This window comes from Amyelois transitella, chromosome 20 (genome assembly GCF_032362555.1).
Source record: "Amyelois transitella isolate CPQ chromosome 20, ilAmyTran1.1, whole genome shotgun sequence".
Lineage (NCBI taxonomy): Eukaryota > Metazoa > Arthropoda > Insecta > Lepidoptera > Pyralidae > Amyelois > Amyelois transitella.
The window spans coordinates 2301795-2325108 of record NC_083523.1 but is presented as its reverse complement, the minus strand read 5'-3'; the positions used below and the strand labels follow the sequence as shown (position 1 = coordinate 2325108).

Genomic DNA, 23314 nt, shown 5'->3' with positions numbered 1-23314 from the left:
AAGATTAGTTTTTTATAAAGTGATCCTGAGTAAACAAAATAAAAAGATTCTTGCAATGTTCTTTCAAATAATATATTCAGGTTCACTTATGTATTTATTTAAATAATAAAATTCATTTATTTATATCTATTATAACCAAATTACATTTTATTTAGATTGCTTATAAATAAAATGAGTCTTTCTTTAAGTAAAAACTAAACAATTCTGAAGTCTTCTCCTTTCAGTTAATAAAATGAAGAAACTAAAGAGTTATTGCACCACCCAATTCTAAGGACTCCGCTTAAGGACACTGTACAAATATACCAAATTTGTTTAATTAGTTATAAGTTAGGCTTTTATGATAAAGACGTAGGAATCAATTATGATTATATAAATAAGTTCTTAAAATTGGTTGGTGTTCAAATTAAACGGCAACAAAAAAGGTATGTCTACGAAAAACAATTCAACAAAAAATTAAGAAAACATTGCTTCTACACGTAAAAAATCTAATAATATTAAAAGTAGGTAGGTATGTAGTTTCAGAAAATATATAAGTATTTTTGTATTAGGGGACATTGCACATATTTATATCAAATTCATATTGTTGTGAATTTAAAATAAATCATGCTTCAATCAGACAAAATAATTATTATGGTTACAGCACAATACATCAAAAGACTAAAAATATGGTTTTAAAATAACATTATTTTTTTTATAATGTTGTATAACTGTCTTTGCACACTTCGCACCTACATTCTAATTTTATAGGTTTTTTTTACATAGTCTGTGGGCTATCTGGGGACGAAATCTATGGCCATATGTAAGATAATTTCAACCTCAAGGTGTCTAGTACAAAAAGTTGACCGCAGATCACCTAGGTAAACCTTTTGGTATCACACAGGTAAGAACAGTTTTCTTCTTGAAAAAGAAGGGGTAACATTTAACCCAACTAAGGAGGAACCTAACACAGAATGGATCAAATTCGGAAAATAAAATATGATATCTGTAACCTTTGGAAACTACTACATAGTATAAAGAAGTCTCCTGCTTCTGCCCCTTTGTATGTATGTATGCTTAGATCTTTTAAACTTTACAACAGATTTTGATGTAGTTTTTTCAAATACCTAGATAGAATGATTCAAGAGGAAGTTTATACGTATATATAAATGCTTCCCGTGTGCAGCCAGGACGGGTCGCTATTTGTTACAATAAAGGACTATTCTAACGTCTATGATGTAACCATAATTTTCTACAATCGAAGTTGTGATTAAATAAGTGACAGATTGTGCGATAAAATCATCTCATATCCTTAAAACTATGTACCACAGGATTAATTGGTTTCCATCGGATTAGAGATTTAAACTGTTTGTAAAATCATGTACATAATTTCTTTTTTTTTGTCCAACACTATCTTTCAAAAGAAAAGAAGATGAAATCAGCTTTCTACTACCCTTATTTATGAGATGCAGCCTGGTGAGGACAGACGGACAGACAACGGAGGCTTAGTACCTACACCCTTAAAAAAAAAGGATATCTTATAAAAGATCAGGACTCACAAAAACTACTATATCTGTAATAATAACAGTAAATTTGCTTAACGGTGTTTGCATAGACGTTCATTCATCCTGTCCACATGACCACACCAACCTCATGAACGATAAACAGTTTAAATCCCAAGCCTACCTATAAAACAATCAATTTACCTATAAATCAATGTTCACATCTGTAAACAAATCAATTGATCTATAAATTAATCAATTTTCTATTAATCAATCAATTCATATATTAATCAATCAATCTATCTATAAATCAATCTTGGGTCTATACTGCAGCCGCAGTGGAGGGTCCCGGAACCTCCATCGGGTGACGTACACGAATTTGAGCGTGTGGTCCTTGCCTAGGAGCTCGTCGTTGCATAAGATGTCAATCTGTAATTTACATTTAAATTGTGTTAACCAAATCAAAAGAAGAGAATATTCTTAATTCGAGGACCAGTTGGGATCTTAACTAAGAATTTTTAAGTTCGTTTTCAACAAAATCACTTAACTGATTTTGTTGCCTCACAAACTTAAAAATTCTTTGAGGTATTCACAATTTTGCAAGAAATAAGTGTTCGCGAAGTTAGTTAGCGTCTATGGACACTGTACGATTTATTTTATATGAAAAATTGCTACTGGGAAACTCATTAGATTCAAATCTAGGTTCTACTTATTTGGCCAATGCGTTATACTTTACCCAAATATACTGTTCTTGCCAACACTACTCGTAACAGTGCAAATACAATTGTCGAACTTGTGTTTTACTACTGAATGCACCCGGAACTTAGGAATAGGGCAACAATCTCTTTCCCATGGATGTCGTATAATGCGAGTGACTAATTTATATACTGTAATGTTTTTATGTATATGTTTTAGCAATATTAAATGGTTTAATTTCCTTAATCAACTTTAAGACATTCAAGAAATCAGTAAAATCACAAAGTTCTTGCAAAAATGGGACACAATTGCCCAACTTGTAGGTGAACCTCCTTGAGAAAGAAGTAATTAAATTATTACAAAATGACTCACTTCTCTATACTTCTCCATCCCGTTTAATGCTTTCTTAGCTACAAACTTCTTCAGATGTGTTATGGTAGCCTGAGCCGAACACCGGATGAAGCTACGTTTCAATGTCCTCAGCGATGTTGATATACACTCCAGACACACATTGACCTGAAAATTAGTAAATAATATAATTCATGCAATCACATCCATTTCCCTTGCGGGGTAAGCAAGCAGTCTTGAAAGACTTGACAGGCCATGTTCAGCTGTTAGGCTAAATAATATAATTGAGATTCAAGTAGTGACAACCAATGTTGTTAAACCATACGACAATTATTAAGCAATATAATAGTATCCTATAATAATGAATAAAAATTTTGAATTTTTTTTTGAATTTTGACAGAATGCTAGCCCATCACCTAGAAGAATCCCAAGTTAATATGATATCCTAATATAATAGCCTATCTCATAGTCGCCTTTTACGACATCCATGGGAAAGAGAGGAAGTGGTCCTATTGTGGTTACCCACATGGCACAAAATAAGATCCTACAACATTTACAATCATAATTTCTTAGTGTGTATATTTATATTATAAATTATAAATGTGCAAGTGTGTTTGTTTGTCCGTCTTACTTGTCAAAATCACTGAACAGATCTCCATGATATTTTGCACACATAATATATTGTGGAGTATGAAGACAAATCACAAAGGTGAAAGTTACTAAGAAATATGGGTGAAAATAAGGCATTTGTTTAAAAACTTTGTTTACCTGTTCATCCTTCCTATGACAGTCCGTGTTGTCAGGTTGCTCTGGTTCATCACCACCGCCAGGCTTGTCATTAGCTAAAGCGGCATCTTTGGGACATGGTAGATTCCGTGCACGGTAGAAATCTCGTTCACGTTTCAGCTCATCTGAGAAGGTTTTACATTTAATTAGTGATATACAATAAAAGCTATATCAAGAGGACTGCAAAGTGCACTAGCAACCCAAAAACTGGCAAAAGTATAATGCTCTTATATTTTCTTTCCTAAAGTAGTGTATAGAAAAGACTAATAACTCTCATATATCGCATCATATTATTGTATCATTATGTCCTATACTTACTAACACTTTAAAATAGAACCCCTTGTGTCTCTTCACCTGGACAGTCAGTGTTGGAAAGGTTGCGCAATTTATTGAGCCTTAGAAAAATTTGGCTCTTTTAACATCCTATTATGCCCTGTTCTTTATGACAGTACAATGTACTCATACTTACTGTCCTGTAGGTCCGGAACAAGTTTGTAAACTATATCCTGCATTGTCCGGTCGAAGCTGATGTACTGGAGCGGGTGCGACTGGTGGATCACTATGTTGCATGTTGGACACGTGTTGTTTTCTTCTAAATGTTTTACTAGACAACTTTTACAAACTGAAAAATTTAAAGACAATGTTTATAGGTTATAATCAAGTTTTAGTAAAACATTTTGTTATGCGTTGTCTTAAGATAGATTTTTACAGTGTTTCCTTTACTTTTAGCTTATTAATAGACTTTTAGAGGAGTATTCAAATTGATTTACAGAATATTTGCAACCATTCTTTGTCAACAGTCAAGTGTCAAAATTCTGTCAACATTATTATTATATGTTTATTTATGAGATAAACAAACAACACAAACCGAAATTAGATTACAGGGTTGTTTTCTGCGATAAGTAAGCAACCAGTTAAATAAATAACTGTACTCACATGTATGTAGGCACTCTGTGACTGTGGTAGCGTCAATAAAGTATCCACGGCAGATCTTGCATGTAATGTGGCTGTTTAGTGTTTTTAATTTTATCCTTCTTTCCATGGTCATCCTAAAACTACGTCTGCAGTGAAGGCATTAGGCGAACAAATTAAAATTAAGAAGAAATAAATAATTAGAACTAGAAAAAGGCTAACTCGTCGACTCGTCACACAGTGTCACAAAGCACAGATTAAAAATCTTTCTTACTTTCGTTCGATTGACATTGACAGTGCCTCAAAATTCGTTTTGTTCATAATTTATGTTTTTTTCCTTTATTTAATTACAATATTTTATAATATCTGTATGGTAAACAGAAAATGAATATGTTCCGAAGATGTAAATAACATAAAATAATGTTTTATATACCTATTTTCTTCATATTCACGTTAACAATTTTTTTTTTATGACCATAATAAAACGCAGTAACTAGTGCTGCTTATACGGTACCGGTGTTTATCGATCCCGATACCATTTTTATCATTACCTTTGCCTTTTTAAATTCATTATTTTTAATTTTCCATGGTAAAAGAAAGACAAACCTTTTTTTTTATTAAAAATAAAGAGTGTAATTCTTATCCATGACAATCATTTTTTTTAGCGGCCAGTGCGCTATAAAATTTTAAATTCTTTGTTAATAATATTCCTTACAGGGTAGATAGAGCAAACTAATTAGAAAAGACTGAAGTAATACTAAGTAACACTTAAAACTGAACGTGGGCCTTCAGCCTTTTCGAATAAGTTTGCTATCTCTACCCCGTAAGGGATAAGAACGTGATAATACGAAATAAAATAAACTAGAATCTAAAACATATAATTTATTTCACAGTTTAAAACTTACAAGTAAATGTGTTGATTGAATTTATGAGTATTAAAATGAATCCTCAAATTCTAGTTTTAGAGGTTTGTCAAATTCGCGATAATTTTTTTCACATTTGTCTCATTTATATTAAAAATAAATATCTAGTTATTAATTCTAAGATGCGATGATCAAATAAATACTTAGATTAAATAAATAAAATAAAACGTATTATATTTTAGGAGTATTAATAAAATTAATATTGATCCATTTGAACTGACACATCCCAAGAGATAAATCCTTAAATTCCCACAGTATGTAACATAAATTAATGAGATATTTCAATAAACGCGGGCAAAGTCGCAAACATATTCTAATCACACAATAATAAAAATCACAAAACCTTTCCTTTTTGAATAAAAAGAGAATGAGATGGAAGGCAAAATTGAAATGTTCGAAATTGTGGAAGCACTTAAGAGTATGAAAGCGGGTAAGGCTGCTGGGTATGATAGAGTGTCGGTCGAGATGCTAAAAGCAGGAAAAGGCGTCGTAGCTAGACAGTTGTACTGCCTTTTCAATTTATGTTGGAGAAGCGGCCGAGTACCAAAAGATTGGTGTAAGGCTGTTATCGTGCCACTTTACAAAGGAAAAGGGTCACAACTGGACTGCAAAAATTATCGTGGTATAAGCCTGCTTAGCGTCGTCGGCAAATTGTATGCTAAGGTATTGATTAATAGAGTCAGGAATGAAACTGATGACAAAATATGGGATGCTCAAGCGGGATTTCGAACTGATCAGGTCTTTTCCTTGCGGTGCATAGCCGAAAAGTTTTTGGCCAAGAGTCAAAAAGTCTATTGCACATTCGTGGAAAAGGCCTATGACAGAGTTGAGAGGAATGAATTGTGGTCAGCACTTTCTATGCATGGGGTGAGCAGTCTCTTAATACGAGCACTGAAATCCTTATATGAGGATTCGAGTGCTTGTGTCAGGATAAACGGAGCGCACACTGAGTGGTTTAAGATTGAAAAAGGCGTTAGGCAAGGATGTGTTGCGTCACCGTGGCTGTTCAACCTATTTATGGATAGTTGTTTGACAGATTTGAAAGAGTCTGAAAGTAGACGACGAACGACGACGATTAAGGATGAATGAGTTACTCGTCAAATGTCTGCTCTATGCCGACGATCAGGTTGTACTGGCGTCATCAGCGGAGGAGTTACTGGAAATGGTAAACTGTATGCATGAAGCTTTAAAAGAGAAAGGAATGAAAGTGAACGTAAGCAAAACTAAAACACTGGTTTTTGAAATGGAGAAAGAAATGACAGCATGTAATATTTTGATTGGAGGAGAAAAAGTTGAGCAAGTGAAAGAGTTTGTATATCTAGGATCAAAGTTTACATCAGATGGCAAGTGTGATAGTGATATTGAAAGGAGAGTGAACGCGGGGAACATGGTGAATGGAGCTTTGCATGCCTTTATGAGCAGTCAGAAACTATCCAAAAAGGCTCGACTGGCTGTGCACAGGGGCGTGTTGGTCCCGACATTAATGTATGGGAGTGAAAGTTGGGTATGGCAAAAGAAGCACGAAAGCAGAATAAATGCAGTGGAAATGAGAGCGTTAAGGAGTATGTTGGGTGTGAAATTGAGTGACTGGATAAGGAACAGCGTGATAAGGGAATGTTGTGATGTGAAAGATGTAGTTACAGGAATAGAAAAGGGTATGTTGAGATGGTTCGGTCATGTGGAGAGGATGAATGAAAACAGGTTGACTAAGCAGATATACAAGGAGAGTGTGGAGGGGAAGGTCGGAGTGGGAAGACCTAGACGAACGTATCTTGATCAAATTAAGGACGTCCTGGTAAAGGGTCAGGTCAAAAGTACCCGAAACCGCCGAGCTTGTATGAAGAGAGTTATGAATGTGGATGATGGAAGCGAAGGAAATATGCAGAGATCGTGGCAAGTGGAAAGAGGTAGTCTCTGCCTACCCCTCCGGGAAAGAGGCGTGATTTTATGTATGTATGTACAAAACCTTTCACAAAAAAAACACTATGAATTCTCGCATTTCACATCCGACGCGCTCTGTGAGAAGAAATTGAACACGTTATTCTCTCCTTCTCTTATCACATGCTTGAAATACTCCGATGAAGGCACGGGCACATTCGGCTTCATATGATCCCTCTTGAAATGTCGACTCAAATGGCTTGTTTGTGAGAATTTCCTTTCACATATTTTGCACTGATATTTCTTCTCTCCGGTGTGGACGACCTTGTGTTGTTTCAGAGCTGATGACGTGTAGAAAGTCTTGCCGCATTCGCATTGATAGTCCCTTTGGCCTTTGTGCCTTTTGAGATGAACGTTGAAAGCACTGCATGTTACGAAACCCTTGTGACATTCCGGGCAGTTGTACCTGACGGGAGAAAATATATATTTATATCTATAGTAATATTATAAAGCTGAAGAGTTTGTTTGTTCGAACGCGCCCAGGAACAACTGGTTCGAATTGAAAAATTATTATTAGGAGCGAAGAAATAATGGAAAATATGAAAAAAAAACGGAGTAAATTATTCACCCTTGAGGAATAATGCCCAAAATAACTATTCCATGCGGACGAAGTCGCGGGCATAGCTAGTATAAATATATACGGGACAAATTACACAGATTGAGTTAGCCTCGAAGTAAATTGAGCCTTGTGTTACGAGATACTAACTCAGCGATACTTTATTTTGTAATCAGAAAAAGTTCTTTTCTCATCATGCACTGTCCGGGATTCGAACCCGAGACCTCCAGTGTCACAGACAAACGTACTACCACTGCGTAACAGAAACCGTATATGATTGAAAATACTTTACAAAAAACGATAACGACGAATTGAGAATTTACTTGCTTTTATAAGTTTGTTAAGAAACTTTTCAATACAGCAGCCCTCTCCAGACATGCATATACATACATAACAAAAATACGAGTTACGTTTGTTTTAGCAGCTTGTCTTTAAGCGCAAATTATAAAGGTCAATAAAGAGAAAGTTCCTAATTCGCGATTCGACTTATAAGCAACGGCCTGCCACCAACCTACTAGCCACATAATGTCGCTATCTGATCTGAATCTCAATTCCACCATTACACCATCAAACCGGTCATAGCGATTCATTTCAAGATTGTTGGCTCTGTCTAGGGAGGGAATAAAGACATACTGTAGCATTTTGCCAAGCAATATTTTGAGTGAGTGACTGATTTTGACAAATAAAAAATGACACCCGAGCTCGATATTCGTTTTAGTAAGTGTTCATTATAACTACTAAACGTGACCTATCAATATTCCAAAACTGCAAGCTTTTAACCCTGTACGGGATTATAGGAATGAATGAATGAAATATTCAAATAAAAGAATGAAGAACACGCGTTTGATTTGGAAATTATGGCGCCAAATTGTAAACATAACCGTACAAAATTATAAAAAAAAAGAAACCCTATGACCATACCTGACTTCTCTCGTGTGTATCCTGACGTGAATGGAGAGGTTGCCGGAGGTGGCGAAGGTCTTCGTGCACAGGTGGCACGAGTACGGCTTCTCGCCGTTGTGGATGCGCTGGTGCACCTTCAGGTCCGCTTTTATTGGGAACCCTGGTAGATGTTAAACAAAAAAAAAATAAAAAAAAAATTCGCTTCAAATGGAGTACCTATCTTCAAATTTATATTTTTTTAATGATTTTATTAGAGATTTTGATGCCCTTTTAAACTTGTAAATTGTATTATCGTGTTTTTTATACCTTGGTTGGGTTAGGTCATACAAAATAATAGATGATACCTTTTATTAAAAAAATTAACTCATATTATGTTATCATAAAAAAATTAAGTCTTTTTGCTCCTACTCACAATAAGAGCTATTTTAATTCGAAGTTATTTATTAATGCATTTATAGTATCATATTTCTATAGATAAAATTTTAAATGAAAACATTGAATAAAATGGTGATAAAAATTAAAACAGATTATAAATGCAGCATCTACATTATAAAAGTAAAATAGTTATTTTATTATGTTACATAAGTATTAAGTTTGCAGAAAGAATTCCAACTTAAATCTGTTTTCCTTCTCGCAAATAAAAGTGGTTTTGTAAAAATTATTAGATATTAGAAACGGTATTGTCAGCTACGTTTAATTTATTTATTTATCACAACACACACAACAACATAATATAACTTAACTAGAGGCCACCCGCGACTTCGTCCGCATGAAAACCCTATCAATATCGCGGGAACTCACAAAAAAAGTAGCCTATATGTAATTCTGGGTCTTCAGCTACCTACATACCAAATTTCATCGTAATCGGTTCAGCACATTTTGCGTGAAAAAGTAACAAACATCCATACTGATATCCTCACATACCTACTCACAAACTTTCGTATTTATAATATTAGTAGGATACATATAGCAAAGGTACATGACCGGTTGAAAACAAATAAATTAGTGCGCACAGCATGCTTAATGTTAGCGACAAGTAAATAAAGGGCATTGAATACAATTCTGATCTGCAATATTGGTTATGTTGTTTTGTATGTTTTACTATTATGGTGCAATAAAGAGTTTTATCTATATATCTACCACAGGACAGGCCTGGTGCCTCGTGTGAGACCAATTGTGTAATCAATGTAGCAAATATATGTTTCATAATAAATTGCATTTCATTTCATAAAAGGACTTACCTTTGCCACAGTCTTGACATAGATACGGCTTATCTCCTTTATGTCGCTTCATGTGTATAGACAGCTGAGCGCCCTGAACGAAGTTTTTGGAGCACACGTCACAGCTATACAGCTTTTCACCTTGCCATTAAAAAATATATAAATTATTAATTTTATTTTTTTATTATATATAAACTTCATTGAAGAAAATACAAATGTATAGCACAATTGGCGGACTTTATGCTAGAAGCATTATCTACCAGTCAACCATTGTTTTTTGTTATCGAATATATTTAAGAATTTATTTACTAATTCATGTAAACACATAACTTATAGGAATGATATACACAAGATAACTTTGTAAATATCAATTCAAAAAAGTTAAGTCACACAGTATTCTCTTTAGAGTTTAAAATATTGATAACTAGCTTTTAACCGTTGCTTCGCGCACGCGTGAATGTCGCGCCATCTCAAAAAAAAAAAACAAGAAGCAACGAATAAAATGCGACGTATTTAGCGCCACCTCCAAAAGAATGCAGGTTTTTCGCAAATCCCACGAGAACTATAGTTTTTATATATATATTTACCGATATTAAAGTTACCCTATGTCCCTCCCCACACTCTTAATAAATATATATTCGAAATTTTATACTTCAGAAACATTATACTTCAGTAGATAACACATTAAGAGGTAACAAACAAACAAACAAATAAACTAACTTTCGCATTTATAATATTATATTTTGAAATAGAATAAAAAATAATAATATTAAACCTGTATGAATCCGTATATGGTTGACGAGGCCCGTCCGCCTCGAGAACTGTTTCGGGCAGTACTCGCAATGATAAGGCGTCTCTCCCGTGTGCACTTTCTTGTGCTGGAACAACGCACTGTGACCCCTGGGAACAAATAAGAGGATTCTGTTAACTGGTGCCATTATTTATATTCTGAAAACTGGCGCAATTTTATATTAAAAAAAATAAAATAAAATAAAAACAATGTATTCTCTCGTCCACATTCTATTCTAAGTTTGCATAATTGTGAAGTTGTCTTGTTGAAGAAAATGCTGCAGTGCCGTTTGTTACCGCTTCTTCTGCACTGACGCCTTGGAAGTGGCAGTAAACTTAGTTTTAAGTAATTTATTTGACGTCAACCAATGTTGTTAAACCATATGTTTTGACAATTATTAAGCAATATGAAGTACCTATCCTATAATAATGAACAAAAAATTTTAATTTTGAATTGCATATTGGTTATGTATGATGAAATCTAGCAATGTTCTCATGGATGGTCAGATCAGGAGGAACCCAAACCAAGGAGATTGCATGAAAAGTTTGATAAAGGTAAATTATATATGTATACATGATGGTTGATATATGATTTAATAATAACGTTTTTTCCCGTCAAGGGGTAGACAGAGCTAACAAAGACTGAAGAGCCATGTTCAGCTGTTTGGCTTAATGATAAGACTTGAGATCGAAATAGTTAAGGTGATCACCTAAAAGAAGAATCTCAAGTTTATAAGCCTATCCGCTAGTCGCCTTTTACGAATTAATTCAATCACAAACTATAGAATTAAGTGTTTAGAAGGCTTATTTATTATTACTATTACACATGATGGCCTCTGTGGCGCAGCAGTAGTGCGCTTGTCTAAGTCATTGGAGGTCTCGGGTTCGAATCCCGGCCAGAGCATGATGAGAATAGAACTTTTTCTGATTGGCCTGTTTGTTTATCTATATAAGTATTTATTATAAAATATACTATCGTTGAGTTAGTATCTCGTAACACAAGTTTCGAACTTACTTCGAAGCTAACCCAATCTGTGTAATTTGTCCCATATATATTTGTATTTGTATGTGATGCGACTTAAGCCGCCAGATGGAAGCACATGATTACCTAAACGTAGCCGGACAGTCTGCACATTGGTACGGCCTCTGGTCCGTGTGGCAAACTTTGTGGGCCTTCAAATTACTTTTGGTACTGAGGAGTTTGCCACAAACATCGCATTGATGCGGTTTCTTGCTAGGTCTCGCAGAATAGTTGTCAGGGTCATTATCTATTGTCAATACTGAAATTATTTTAAATTATTTTAATATTTTTTTTTGTGAATTTTTTATTGACAATTTCGTAATTATAGTTTATCTACTATCTGTTTAGCGTTTAAAAGACAATTATGGAAAAATTTAATCATATCCAAAAAAAATTACTTACTAACTATAAATTGGGAAAAGTACAAAATAAGTACAAAATAACATTTTTAATAATTTGTGTAAACAATTAAACATACAGTAAATTTAAACCAATATTACCTTTCCTTTTTCTACCCCTTTTCCTTTTTTGATTTTCTATTTCACTGCATGATTCTGATAAAGAAAATACAATTTTAATTGTGTCAATCTCAATATAAAGCTGTTGTTATTAAGTATACATTTATTATCAATTTATATTTTGTAATATTATATATTTTATAATAAAAAAATATAGCACTGTTGAGTTAGTATCGCAAAACACAAGTCTCAAACTTACTTTGAGGCTAACCCAATCTCTAGGATTTGTGCATTTTTTTTATAAATAAAGTAGAATTACTCTGAACCTTACCTCCAATTGTGACCTTGATATTTTCAAGTGCTATGTTATCATCATCAGCATCCCAATAGCTGTCATCCTCATTTTCATTGTGATTTAATTCTAAAACCAATGAAATTTGTAAAAAATTACAACTTGTTTGTAAAATAATGTACCATATATTATTCATTGCTTAAAAACTTTTCTACCAAGAAAATTACAATCTTTGCAGAATATGATTACAAAGTACAGATTTGGCAAAGCAAAGAACTAAGAGTGGAGCTCCTGGAAAATACATAGTGAATACACACCAATTTTAACTTTTTCCTCATTAACTTCATCTTTTACACCACTGTCTGATGTAGTTATATCTTCATTACTGTTTATGGTTTCAGAAACATTATGTTCTAAGTCAATCACACCATTTTCAACCTTTATATTAGTATCAGTGTTTTGGTTTTCTTGTAAATTATCTAAATGACATTTTAGCTGCTTATCGCTCGCTTCACATTGTTGGTAAAATATGTAGCTTTTCTTTAATTGTCTACTACAGAATTTGCAGATTTGCCTGGGCAAGCCATCCTCTTGATTTGGCTGAAAAAAGGGTATAATTTTAATTGATATTCAGCAAGTTTTTTTACATACAAAATAAATACGAAATCTCCTTATATTTACTTTTATTTTAGTACAAATGGATAACATTTCTGAAAGAGAAGTCTTCTTCTTTACATCATAACTAGTGAACATGTCCAATAATAACTGCTTGTTGGATTTCAGACAAATACGACATAATTCTGAGAAATTCATAGTAAATTAAGTTATTAAAAAGTAATACTTTTAAATTAAATACAAATTATTGATAAGCACGTAAAGTACGCTTCACAATTTTCTTATTTATTTTTTGTTTGACTTGACATGTACGTATTTTGACTTGATTTGACTTTGCTTTGATTTATTCGACCGATATGACACTTGTATGACACGGAGTGAGTTTGACAATTTTAGGGAATCGTCATTACATACCTACGATAAAAACTGAAAATCATCAGTCTCCTCTGTCAAATCAAAATGTCAAAATTCTAAAATGTCCGGTCTTTGTGGCAAATAAACAATTTCAATGTTTTTCTAGTTTTTAACTCGCAAAATAACAGGAGTTCAACAATTATCCCAGTAAAAACCAATAAGAAAAATGTCAGCTTTACAAAAAAGTATACTGAAGGGCAAATTGCCGCCTAAATGTCCCAAAACATCTGTTATTCCTAAGTATGAATTTCAATGTTTATTGTTATTGAAACAAATAACTTATTTGGCCTAGTAAATTGATTAATGGTGACAGGGTTGCTAAAATTTTTATTTTAGTACTTATTTATAGCATATTTTGCAGTACATTTGTAGTCACGCTTTTTTAATGCCATTGTGTTATGAGATCCAACTTTTTGTTCAGATTGGCTCCGTTTGGCGCTGCGCGTCGCAAAGACTACACACCTGTATCATGGAAGAGATATTTCGACCGTTTCGTTGATGTTGAGACAGAATGTGGTGTGTTCAGGGTGTATTTGTCTAAAGAACCTGACAATCCCGAACAACTAAGAATTGTAACATTACATGGAGGCGGTTATTCTGGTTTGAGCTGGGCTTTATTCACTGTGAGTATGATGATATTAATCTTGTATGTTTCTATTAAGTTATAAGATCAATTTAAGTTATATATTTGATGTTTATTATTTAAATTTGAATTTTTTATTTTACCGTGAAACAAAGTTTATCTGTAATTTGATGCAAAAACTGTACTCCTAATCTTTTCATTCAATTTCTAAATTAAATTCAACAACATGTGATGGCCCGCCAGTGCAATGTACAAGGCAAATTCGTTCCAGTCACATTTGAATATTTGATATTTTCAGGAAGAGATAACCAACATGATCCACTGTCAAGTGGTCTCTATGGACATCCGCGGACACGGGGAGACTAAAGTCAAGGAGCCTGATAACTTAAGCGCTGATACACTGGCTAGGTGGGTTGTTATGTACATAACCTTGAATCTTGTGAGGAAACCAGGACATTCAGGCAACTGGATGGGTAACCCTGATCCAGCATGGGTTTATTTCCACGATAATGATTGCGGAGGTTAGATTAAGAATTTCATGTAAAAACCTGACTTACCCATATAAAAATTTATAGTCTAAGCCAAAACCCGGATTTCACTCCAGAGTGGCGAGAATGTAACCGTCACTAGCCAGAAAGAAGAAGACACTGGCTATGGGACTGCGTGACATGACAATAACATCACATTTTAACAAGGTAGCCGAGTGGTTCCCGGCAGCAATAAAAAAAAAGGAGTAGGACCACTCAATCTCGTTCCTTTGGATGTTGTAAAAGGCGACTAAGGGATACGCTTATAAACTTGGGATTCTTCTTTAAGGCGATGGGCTAGCAACCTGTCACTATTCGAATCTCAATTCTACCATCAAGCCTTAAAGCTGCCCTAAACAGAGCCAACAGTCTTGAAAAGACTATTTTGTATTGGTGCCTACATATGATCACGTATACATACATATGATCACGTCTACATCCCAACGGGGTAGACAGAGCCAACAGCCTCATAAACACTGAATTTATGATGAAATTATGATTCTTCTTTATTGGTGCCGGGAACCACTCGGCAAATGAATCAATCAATAATTTGCAATCAATTATTTTCAGGGACGTGGAGCAAGTTCTTCATAAACTGTTCGACGGGGCGATCCCTCCGATGATTTTGGTGGGTCACTCCATGGGCGGCGCCATAGCGGTGCGTGTGGCGCACTCTCCCTCTCTAGAGCAGCACATCGAGGGATTGGCTGTTATTGATGTGGTCGAAGGTATAGTACACATACATAGGCTTTTTCTGTGTCATGGTATGATTAAAATACATACATACATACATATAATCACGTCTATATCTCTTGCGGGGTAGACAGAGTCAACAGTCTTGTAAAGACTGATAGGCCACGTTCAGCTATTTGGCTTTAAGATAGAATTGAGATTCGAATAGTCACAGGTTGCTAGCCCATCGCCTAAAAGAGGAATCCCAAGTTTATAAGCCTATCCCTTAGTTGCCGTGGGAAAGAAGGGAAAGATGGAGTGGTCCTATTCTTTTTTGTAATGGTGCCGGGAACCACACGGCTCGAATATGATTAAAATAATTTTGTATATGACTATCATTGAGAATATCGGTGGATAGCCCTAGGTTATGGTTATCTAGAGTGCCGTGTGGTTCCCGGCACCAATAGAAAAAAGAATAGGACCACTCCGCCTCTTACCCATGGATTTCGTAAAAGGCGGGCGGAGGGGAAGACTAAGGGCTTATAAACTTGAGATTCTCCTTTTAGGCTATTTGGATCTCAACTCTTATCATTAAATAAACAGCTGAACATGTCTTATCATTATTTTCAAGACTGTGTATTCCCACAAGGGATATAGACGCGATATTACTATGTATGTTTAGTTTTCTGGAACCAATAGTATGTCGATTAATAACTTTATTCGTATCAGGCACAGCGATGGACGCGCTAGCAAGCATGCAGAGTTTCCTACGCGGCCGGCCCACGCACTTCAAGAGTATCGAACACGCCATAGAATGGTGGTAGGTACACCCATTAAATAATAATACGGACTTTCAAAGTGAATTTTACTTATTATAATTTTAATTGATGTATTAAATTTATAAATAATTAAATATTTGAATTTAATTTTAAACCAAATTTATTATTTATAAATAAAATAATAATAGTAATAAATTTGTCAAATTATATTTGACAAATTAATTATTATTATTATTTGACATTGAAATATTGACAAAATGATCATAATTAGACAGAGCGTTATATGCTGCTAATTTAAAATATATGTATATAATTCCGACGCATTAAGAGGTAGAATATATGTTCACAGAAAATGTACCTAAAAACTAAGATCTACATTGTAACCATATTCGAGGAATAAATGATTATGATTCTTCTTCCTCCGAACATGGCCCTTCAGTGTTTATGAGGCTGTTGGCTCTCTCTAAGAGATAAGGTTCTCCTGGTTTGGGTCGCGTTCTGAAGAGGGTCCCGGGTTGTCTTTGATCCTGGATTTAGATAAGTGGGGTTTTCATAAATAATTTTGTGGTGATTTAGTAAAACGTCGCAGGTGAGAGAAATGAGAAATGAAAAAAAAAAAAATAGAACAAAGACAAACTTTATTTGGACTAGTTTGACAAGTTAAGAGAGGTCGTGGGTTGGGCTATAGACACGTGCTCCAGCAAGTAGCCGCTACAGGAGAGCGAGCTCCCTGGTGGCGAAGCCCCGGCGCGCCGTAGGGCTCCCGGGCTGGGGGGCGCCGCGGAGACCGAAGCGGCACGACGTCACATTTTACAAAATATGTACCCATATGAAAATCTTTTAAACTTATAAGGCTTATAAATTTTTTCTTTTATTGAACTTTGATTGACTTTTTAAACCCTTTCGATTCAGAGCTTTTATTTTTAAGACAAAGAGAAATAGTGTGTGCCACATAAAAATAGTTTTCGTGGGTTTGATCACAATATTTTTTTTTTTGCCAGTGTAAGAAGCGGTCAAGTCAGAAACGTGGATTCAGCGAGAGTGTCTATGCCCAGTCAAATTGTCAAGTATGTATATTGATTTATTTTTTACCGGCGTAAAATTATATAAATATGTAAATATGTATATGGGATATACGGGACTAATTACACAGATTGAGTCAGCCTCGAAGTAAGTTCGAGACTTTTGTTACGAGACACTTACAACACTATTTTTATAAAACACATACGTAGATAAACATCCAAGACCCATACCATTCAGAGAAAGTTTGTTTCTCGTTTTGCCCTGGCCAGGATTCGAACCCGGGATCTCTGACAACCGCTTTACCGCTGCGCCTCAGAGGCCGCCGTATGTATTAGGAAAAATCATTTAACTGTCATTGTAGGCCATTGCAAGTTGCCCGACTCGCACTTGCCAAATTTTTTGGTACAATCAAACACTTGGCTCTGTCTACCCTGCAAGGGTTATAGACGTGACTATATGTACGTATGTATTGCAATATAATATCAGTTTATTTTATTGCGAGTTTTTTTTAAATTATTTTTTTAAATAATATTGCAGTTAATTTATTTTTTTTTTGTTAATGATATAATTTAATGTAACTCTTAGTTATAAGTTTTAATGTTTAGTTTTATTTACTCTGCCATGACACATGCTGAGCGAGGACCATTTTTGGTGCATTCATGAAATTTAAAACTCACTGATTCCAATTTATATTTTGTTAATGTACCAAATAAACGATTTTTCTTTCTTTATTTCTTTCTTTCAGTTGCGAAACTAGCCTCCTAGCTACCAGTGAGGTAGAATCGTATACCCCTGTAGGGGAAGCGAAGCTAGAGCCGAACAGGCATACGGCCCGCGCCGACTCCATCGCTGAGGAGGACTCGGAGGAGGAGGGGGGCGGCGAGGAGGACGTGCAGAAGAAGGAGGAGTTTGTGAGGCCCGGGGCGGTGGGCGACGGGAACACTGCTATGAAGTGAGTCTTGTTCCTTCTGGCTTTAGTCTTGATAGCATCCTCACCTCTTTGGAGAGGAGCCTTGGGTGTGCCTATGACCATGGATCCTGGATTGGGTGAGTCAGGTTTTTATACGAAGCGACTACCGTCTGACCTCCGCAACCTTTGCAGGGGAAACTCACTCGTATTGGATCATACGGGTAAACTTACACATGCAATTGTCTGAATATGCAGGTTTCCTCAAGATGTTTTCCCTCGAAGTTATAAGAGCATCGGTTAGTATTCAAACTAATGTACATAGTTAGGTATTTCGAACATAGTTATATCTCGAAGTTTTAAGTAAGTTTATAAGAATTGTAGTAAGTTTACAAGCATATCCCTTAGTCGCCTTTTACGACATCCATGGGAAAGATGGTGTGGTCCTAATCTTTATTTGTGCCGGGAACCACACTACTTACAGTTTTATTCGTTTTGTATTTTATAACCATAAATGACAAGAGTCACTTCATGTTATTAATTACATGTGTGTGTAATTATTTACATGTAGTGACCAGTACTAACACCAGGACAATAATTATGAATTGTTCTGCGCAGAAATAATGTATTATTATTTATTTAAAACTTTATTACACAAAAAAAATTTACAAAACGCGGACTTAATGCCGTTTGGCATTCTCTACCAGTCGACCAAACAGAAAAACTTAACTAACTTACTTAATACATACCTACATAACAAAATACATACATAACAAAATACATACATAACAAAATACATACATTACAAAATACATACATTTCAAAATACATACATATATTACAAAATACATACATAACAAAATACATACATTACAAAATTTCATGTACGATTTCCAGATATAAGTGGCGCATAGACCTGTCAAAGACAGAATCACACTGGTCCGGCTGGTTCACGGGACTGTCAGCTTCGTTCCTGTCAACCCGAGCTCCCAGACTATTGCTGCTGGCCAGCATAGACGGACTGGACAAACAACTCACCGTGGGACAAATGCAGGGTATGTGTATACATATACATGTATAAGGTCACGTCTATATCCCTTGCGGGGTAGACAGAGACAACAGTCTTGAAAAGACTGAATGGCCACGTTCGGCTGTTTGGCTTAATGATAGAATTGAGATTTGGTCTGTTATAATCTGTCGGTAAGGCGAAGCTGTGAAATAGTTAATTTCACAGCTTCAGATTTAAAAAGTGACAGGTTGCTAGCCCATCGTCTAAATCCAATGTTTGTAAGCCTATCCCGTCGCCTTTTACAACATCCATGGGAAAGAGATGGAGTGGTCCTATTCTATTTTGTATTGGAGCCGGGAACCAAACGGCACGGTATGTGTATACAGGGTGACTTTTAATTCAACTGCATAAATTTAACTGTTAAGTGTACTCATCTAAAGGATATTTAAAAACGTTAAAAGAAAAATATCGGTTCATATTTCGTAAAGTACGAAAAAAAATGAAAGTATCAAAATCCACGATCCTAAATACGTCATATCACCCCGGCCGGCGGAAATGCAGTTGTTTTAAATGTCACCCTGTGTAACAATATTTAAGCCATTTTTTTACTTATAAAAGTTCTGTAGGTAGATCAGTCCTTGAGTGGACTGAATATAGATTTGGTTGCTCTATCTCTAAATAAAAAGACATATTTAGAAAATTATGATATAATTTGAGAAGACAGAGGATCGTCGAAGGAAGTTATCTCGGATGACTAATGAATGTGTTACAATGAACTTTGACCTTACATACATATAGTCACGTCTATATCCCTTGTGGGGTAGACAGACCAAATAGTCTGGAAAAGACTGAGAGGCCACGTTCGGCTGTATTGGGCTTAATAATATAATTGAGATTCAAATACAGACAGGTCACTACCCCATCGCCTACATGAAGTATCCCAAGTTTATAAGCCAGTCCTAATGTTAAACTTACATTTGATTTTTTTTTCTTTTTTTTTTCAGGTAAATTCCAAATGCAAGTATTAACGCGGTGCGGCCACGCCGTGCACGAGGATTCACCAGCGGAGGTCAGTTTCTGAAATCTTAAATCAATTACAAATGATCAGCGGTTCAGATGTACATAATTATTTTACGTTACCCTGAGTCACCCATTTCATAATAGGCAAACCAATTTAAACATCAAAAAAGAAAAAAAAGAACACTTGGGATTCTTTTTTTAGGCGATGGGCTACTGTCTACCCCGCAAGGGATATAGACGTGATTCATATGAATGAATGAATTTAAACATTTTAATTGGTTTAGTAATTTATAATATAATAAGGCAAAGACTACATCTCTCCATTTGTCACGATATCTGCATACTTCTTTCGCTTCATCCACGTTCGTAAGTCTCTTCGTGTCGCTCACAGGTGGCGCGCGTGGTGGCGGCGTTCGCTCTACGTCACCGCTTGACCGCGGCCACTGAAAACGGGAGTCACATGAACCTCGTGGCCGCGCCGGGATGCTGAACAGACATACATACATACAAACACACTCACACACATACATATAGACACACATTTACTTAGATCTAGCCATATGTCATTAATCCCCCTGTCTGTTTTGGGGGTGAGTAACAAATACAAATTCAAAATTTTTATTTATTATTATATGATATTTCATATCGCTTAATAATTGTCAAAACTTTTGATTTCACAACATTGGTTGACGTCAAATAAATTACTTAAAACTAAGTTTACTGCCGCTTCCAAGGCGTCAGTGCAGAAGAAGCGGTAACAAACACAATACTAAAAGGAATTATTAAGATTTTGTAGGTAGTCAAGAAAGGGTGAGCTGGTTGTGAGAAAACTCGAGAGTTACGCGCTCCGGTCGTGAATCGTATAATCGCGTCTTTATCCCTTACGGGGTAGACAGAGCCAACAATCTAGAAAAGACCGGTTGGCGTTTAGCTGGCTGGTATGGTTTAACGATGGAATTGAGATTCAAATATAAATCGCGCCTCTTTCCCGGAAGTGTAAGCAGAGACTTTCCACATGCTACGATTCCTGCAAACCTCTTTTTTTTTTTAAACGCCACGTGTATCTATTTTAATACTTCGGCCACTGATGCTGATTGAAACAGAACTCGAAAAAAAGAGTACATAATTATCACTTTTCTTCTGGCTAGATCTATGTAGGTACACACACATCCCACACACTAAGGGAAGAAAACGAGAAGAAAATTTATTTAATTTTTTAACGTTAAGAACTGTTTCTAATAAAACATCATAATTTTTTTTTGGAATTTCACTACACAGTCAGATGTAGACGTATAAACATAGACATACGTTTTATTTTTAAAAGATTTTTGTTTTTTGTAATACAATTTCAAAAGCTTTATTTTCATTTTTATATTATTTCACAAAAATGTGAAATTTAGTTTCATGAACATAATAAGAGGATTTACCTCATTTTGTATTATGTCCAGCATCTTGTTTTCAAGAGGAAAGAAAGATTGCAAGAGCGACCGTTTCGTTGGTTCGACAGATTTTGAGGTAATATATATATAAGAAAATAATTTTAATCCTGCGGAAGTTCTTAGCTGTAGTCCGATTTAAAAAAAGATATAACTTGTTTTATTTGACAGATGGCGTGCAAAACTAAATAATTATTTTGTCAGTCACATTAAAGATATTAGATTTTGTGCGATTGTAAATAGCTACCTCATAAGATAGCGTCCGTAAAAACGCAGGTTTTTATCTTTACTTATAGAGAAAACATATTTTTTTTGTTTATAAATAAGGTTGTTAATATCAACGTGAAATAGATTGTACGAAATTAAAAAAAAATGTAACAAATAGTAAATTGAAATAAATATTGTCACACTCTTGTAATTAGATAGAAATTAAAATTATAACAAAAATAACAAGTCAAGTATAAAAGGTGTACGTAGACTGTACGTAAATTGATATTTTATTTCAAAAAGAAGGGGGGCGGGTGTTAAATTTAATATGGTGGGAGCATTTAATTGTAATATAATTACTTGAAAACATTTTGGCAAAAAATAAGGTAATATGTAATTTTCAAAATATTTGAAATACAGAGAAAAGAGTATGTAATCAAATATCGACTTAATTCAATTCAGTGAAAAAGTAATATTAAACAGACACCTTATTTTTAATTTACATTTGTTTTTTTGCATGAATATTTTTGTAATTAAATTACAGCACTATATTTAAAAATTACTTGTTAAATTAAGAACGAATCAATTTGAATGTGAGATTGAAATATTAATAAATATATATAAGTTCTTAAATTTGTATTTGATTTTAGACTAGCTGTTTCAATTGGTTTCGCTATAACTTATTAGGAATCCGTACCTTACCTCTGCTGTAAAACGCTTTGGTCATCTGAAGCCACTGATGTTTCTTCAATGTAACCCTACATCTCTACCGGGCTACTGGTCCTGTGCTAACATGTCTCGCTTTTATTACTACCGGGGTAGACAGGACTCTAGTATTTAAGGGGAAGTGTTTCACTTTTGAGGGTGAGATAGTAAAAATAGTGAAAGCTAAGCGTGGCCTTTCAGTCTCTGCGAGACTGTTGGCTCTGTCTATCCCGTAAGGGATAAAGACGTATGTATTTGATTGACACGGGATAATAAGAAAAGAAAAAAAAAACATTGTTTTCATAAGTTTTTATTAACTTCGAAGCAAAGATTCATACATTTCATAAAATTATTCAAAACTTAAACGGTAACTAATGAATCTATAACAAATCATATTTGTACGATAGGTTCAATGACTAGCAAAAATTAAGTAACATGCCTCTTGGTAAACATCGTCACGACTACATCTACCTTTTTTAAAACACGAAATTTGGTTCTTGGAAGTTCGACGAGGCCCGCCCTGTCCCACTTTTAGAGTCAACTCTGCCATATAAATCCCTTTTTTAGTCTGTCCTATTCAAGATTTCAATTTTGGTTCACACACATTATCTTTCACAACACACATCGTCACGATTAATATGAATAATAACATAACAGTCATAATGTGATTTTGAAGTTGTTGAAGAAAATGCTGCAGTGCAGCTTCTGCACTGACGCCTTGAAAGCGGCAGTAAACTTAGTTTTAAGTAATTTATTTGACGTCAACCAATGTTGTGAAACCAAAAGATTTGACAATTATTAAGCGATATGAAGTATCCTATAATAAATTTTGTACTTTAATTTTTTTTTTATTTGAATGGTTTACCGGTATTTTGTGATACTTTTGAACGTCGTGACGGTGTTTTCCAAAGGAGCAGTGAGGCTACTTACACTATAATATTTGATTTAATGTAATAAGTTGACAAGAAATGTTGATATTTGGCAAAATTTGAGATTAACCCATCACTAATTAGTAGAGGTGAACGATTTTTCTTAAACAAATACTCAAACGCAAATATTAAATAAAAAAAACACAGCCACACACTCTTGTTACAGTA

General features: G+C 34.8%; 3 protein-coding genes across 3 annotated transcripts; 1 reads left to right on the top strand and 2 right to left on the bottom strand.

Annotated features, from left to right (window-relative positions):
* Positions 1–58: 58 nt before the first annotated feature.
* On the bottom strand, positions 59–4461 carry LOC106134422 (polycomb group RING finger protein 3). Its single transcript, XM_013334483.2, has 5 exons — positions 4245–4461; positions 3778–3930; positions 3291–3433; positions 2547–2690; positions 59–1907 (listed from the first exon to the last, which is right to left on the bottom strand). The coding sequence occupies exons 1-5, from the start codon at positions 4354–4356 to the stop codon at positions 1782–1784; spliced, it is 678 nt and encodes a 225-aa protein (XP_013189937.1). The 5' UTR covers positions 4357–4461; the 3' UTR covers positions 59–1781.
* Positions 4462–5118: 657 nt separating this feature from the next.
* LOC106134427 (zinc finger protein 558) lies at positions 5119–13236 on the bottom strand. The gene is made up of 9 exons (XM_013334488.2): positions 13002–13236; positions 12638–12920; positions 12360–12449; positions 12071–12124; positions 11658–11829; positions 10536–10660; positions 9782–9901; positions 8559–8700; positions 5119–7487 (listed from the first exon to the last, which is right to left on the bottom strand). Exons 1-9 carry the CDS (start codon positions 13131–13133, stop codon positions 7127–7129), a joined length of 1479 nt encoding a protein of 492 aa, XP_013189942.2. The 5' UTR covers positions 13134–13236; the 3' UTR covers positions 5119–7126.
* Positions 13237–13361: 125 nt separating this feature from the next.
* LOC106134462 (protein phosphatase methylesterase 1) lies at positions 13362–20420 on the top strand. Its single transcript, XM_060949857.1, has 10 exons — positions 13362–13589; positions 13771–13972; positions 14231–14340; positions 15030–15187; positions 15861–15951; positions 16912–16977; positions 17679–17885; positions 18738–18895; positions 19854–19918; positions 20261–20420. The coding sequence occupies exons 1-10, from the start codon at positions 13516–13518 to the stop codon at positions 20357–20359; spliced, it is 1230 nt and encodes a 409-aa protein (XP_060805840.1). The 5' UTR covers positions 13362–13515; the 3' UTR covers positions 20360–20420.
* Positions 20421–23314: the final 2894 nt, after the last annotated feature.

What these genes read in the sequence shown, in the direction of transcription:
- LOC106134422 (XM_013334483.2), bottom strand. Translation starts at nt 4,356, where the DNA reads ATGACCATGGAAAGAAGGATAAAATTAAAAACACTAAACAGCCACATT. An exon ending in CACAGAGTGCCTACATACAT is followed by an intron (nt 3,931 to 4,244) that starts GTGAGTACAGTT and finishes TAAATTTTTCAG; the next exon opens with TTTGTAAAAGTTGTCTAGTA. An exon ending in GTCATAGGAAGGATGAACAG is followed by an intron (nt 2,691 to 3,290) that starts GTAAACAAAGTT and finishes ACTAATTTTCAG; the next exon opens with GTCAATGTGTGTCTGGAGTG.
- LOC106134427 (XM_013334488.2), bottom strand. Translation starts at nt 13,133, where the DNA reads ATGAATTTCTCAGAATTATGTCGTATTTGTCTGAAATCCAACAAGCAG. An exon ending in CCATTTGTACTAAAATAAAA is followed by an intron (nt 12,921 to 13,001) that starts GTAAATATAAGG and finishes CCCTTTTTTCAG; the next exon opens with CCAAATCAAGAGGATGGCTT. An exon ending in GACTGTCCGGCTACGTTTAG is followed by an intron (nt 10,661 to 11,657) that starts GTAATCATGTGC and finishes ATTTGTTCCCAG; the next exon opens with GGGTCACAGTGCGTTGTTCC.
- LOC106134462 (XM_060949857.1), top strand. Translation starts at nt 13,516, where the DNA reads ATGTCAGCTTTACAAAAAAGTATACTGAAGGGCAAATTGCCGCCTAAA. An exon ending in TGAGCTGGGCTTTATTCACT is followed by an intron (nt 13,973 to 14,230) that starts GTGAGTATGATG and finishes TGATATTTTCAG; the next exon opens with GAAGAGATAACCAACATGAT. An exon ending in GACGGGAACACTGCTATGAA is followed by an intron (nt 17,886 to 18,737) that starts GTGAGTCTTGTT and finishes TACGATTTCCAG; the next exon opens with ATATAAGTGGCGCATAGACC.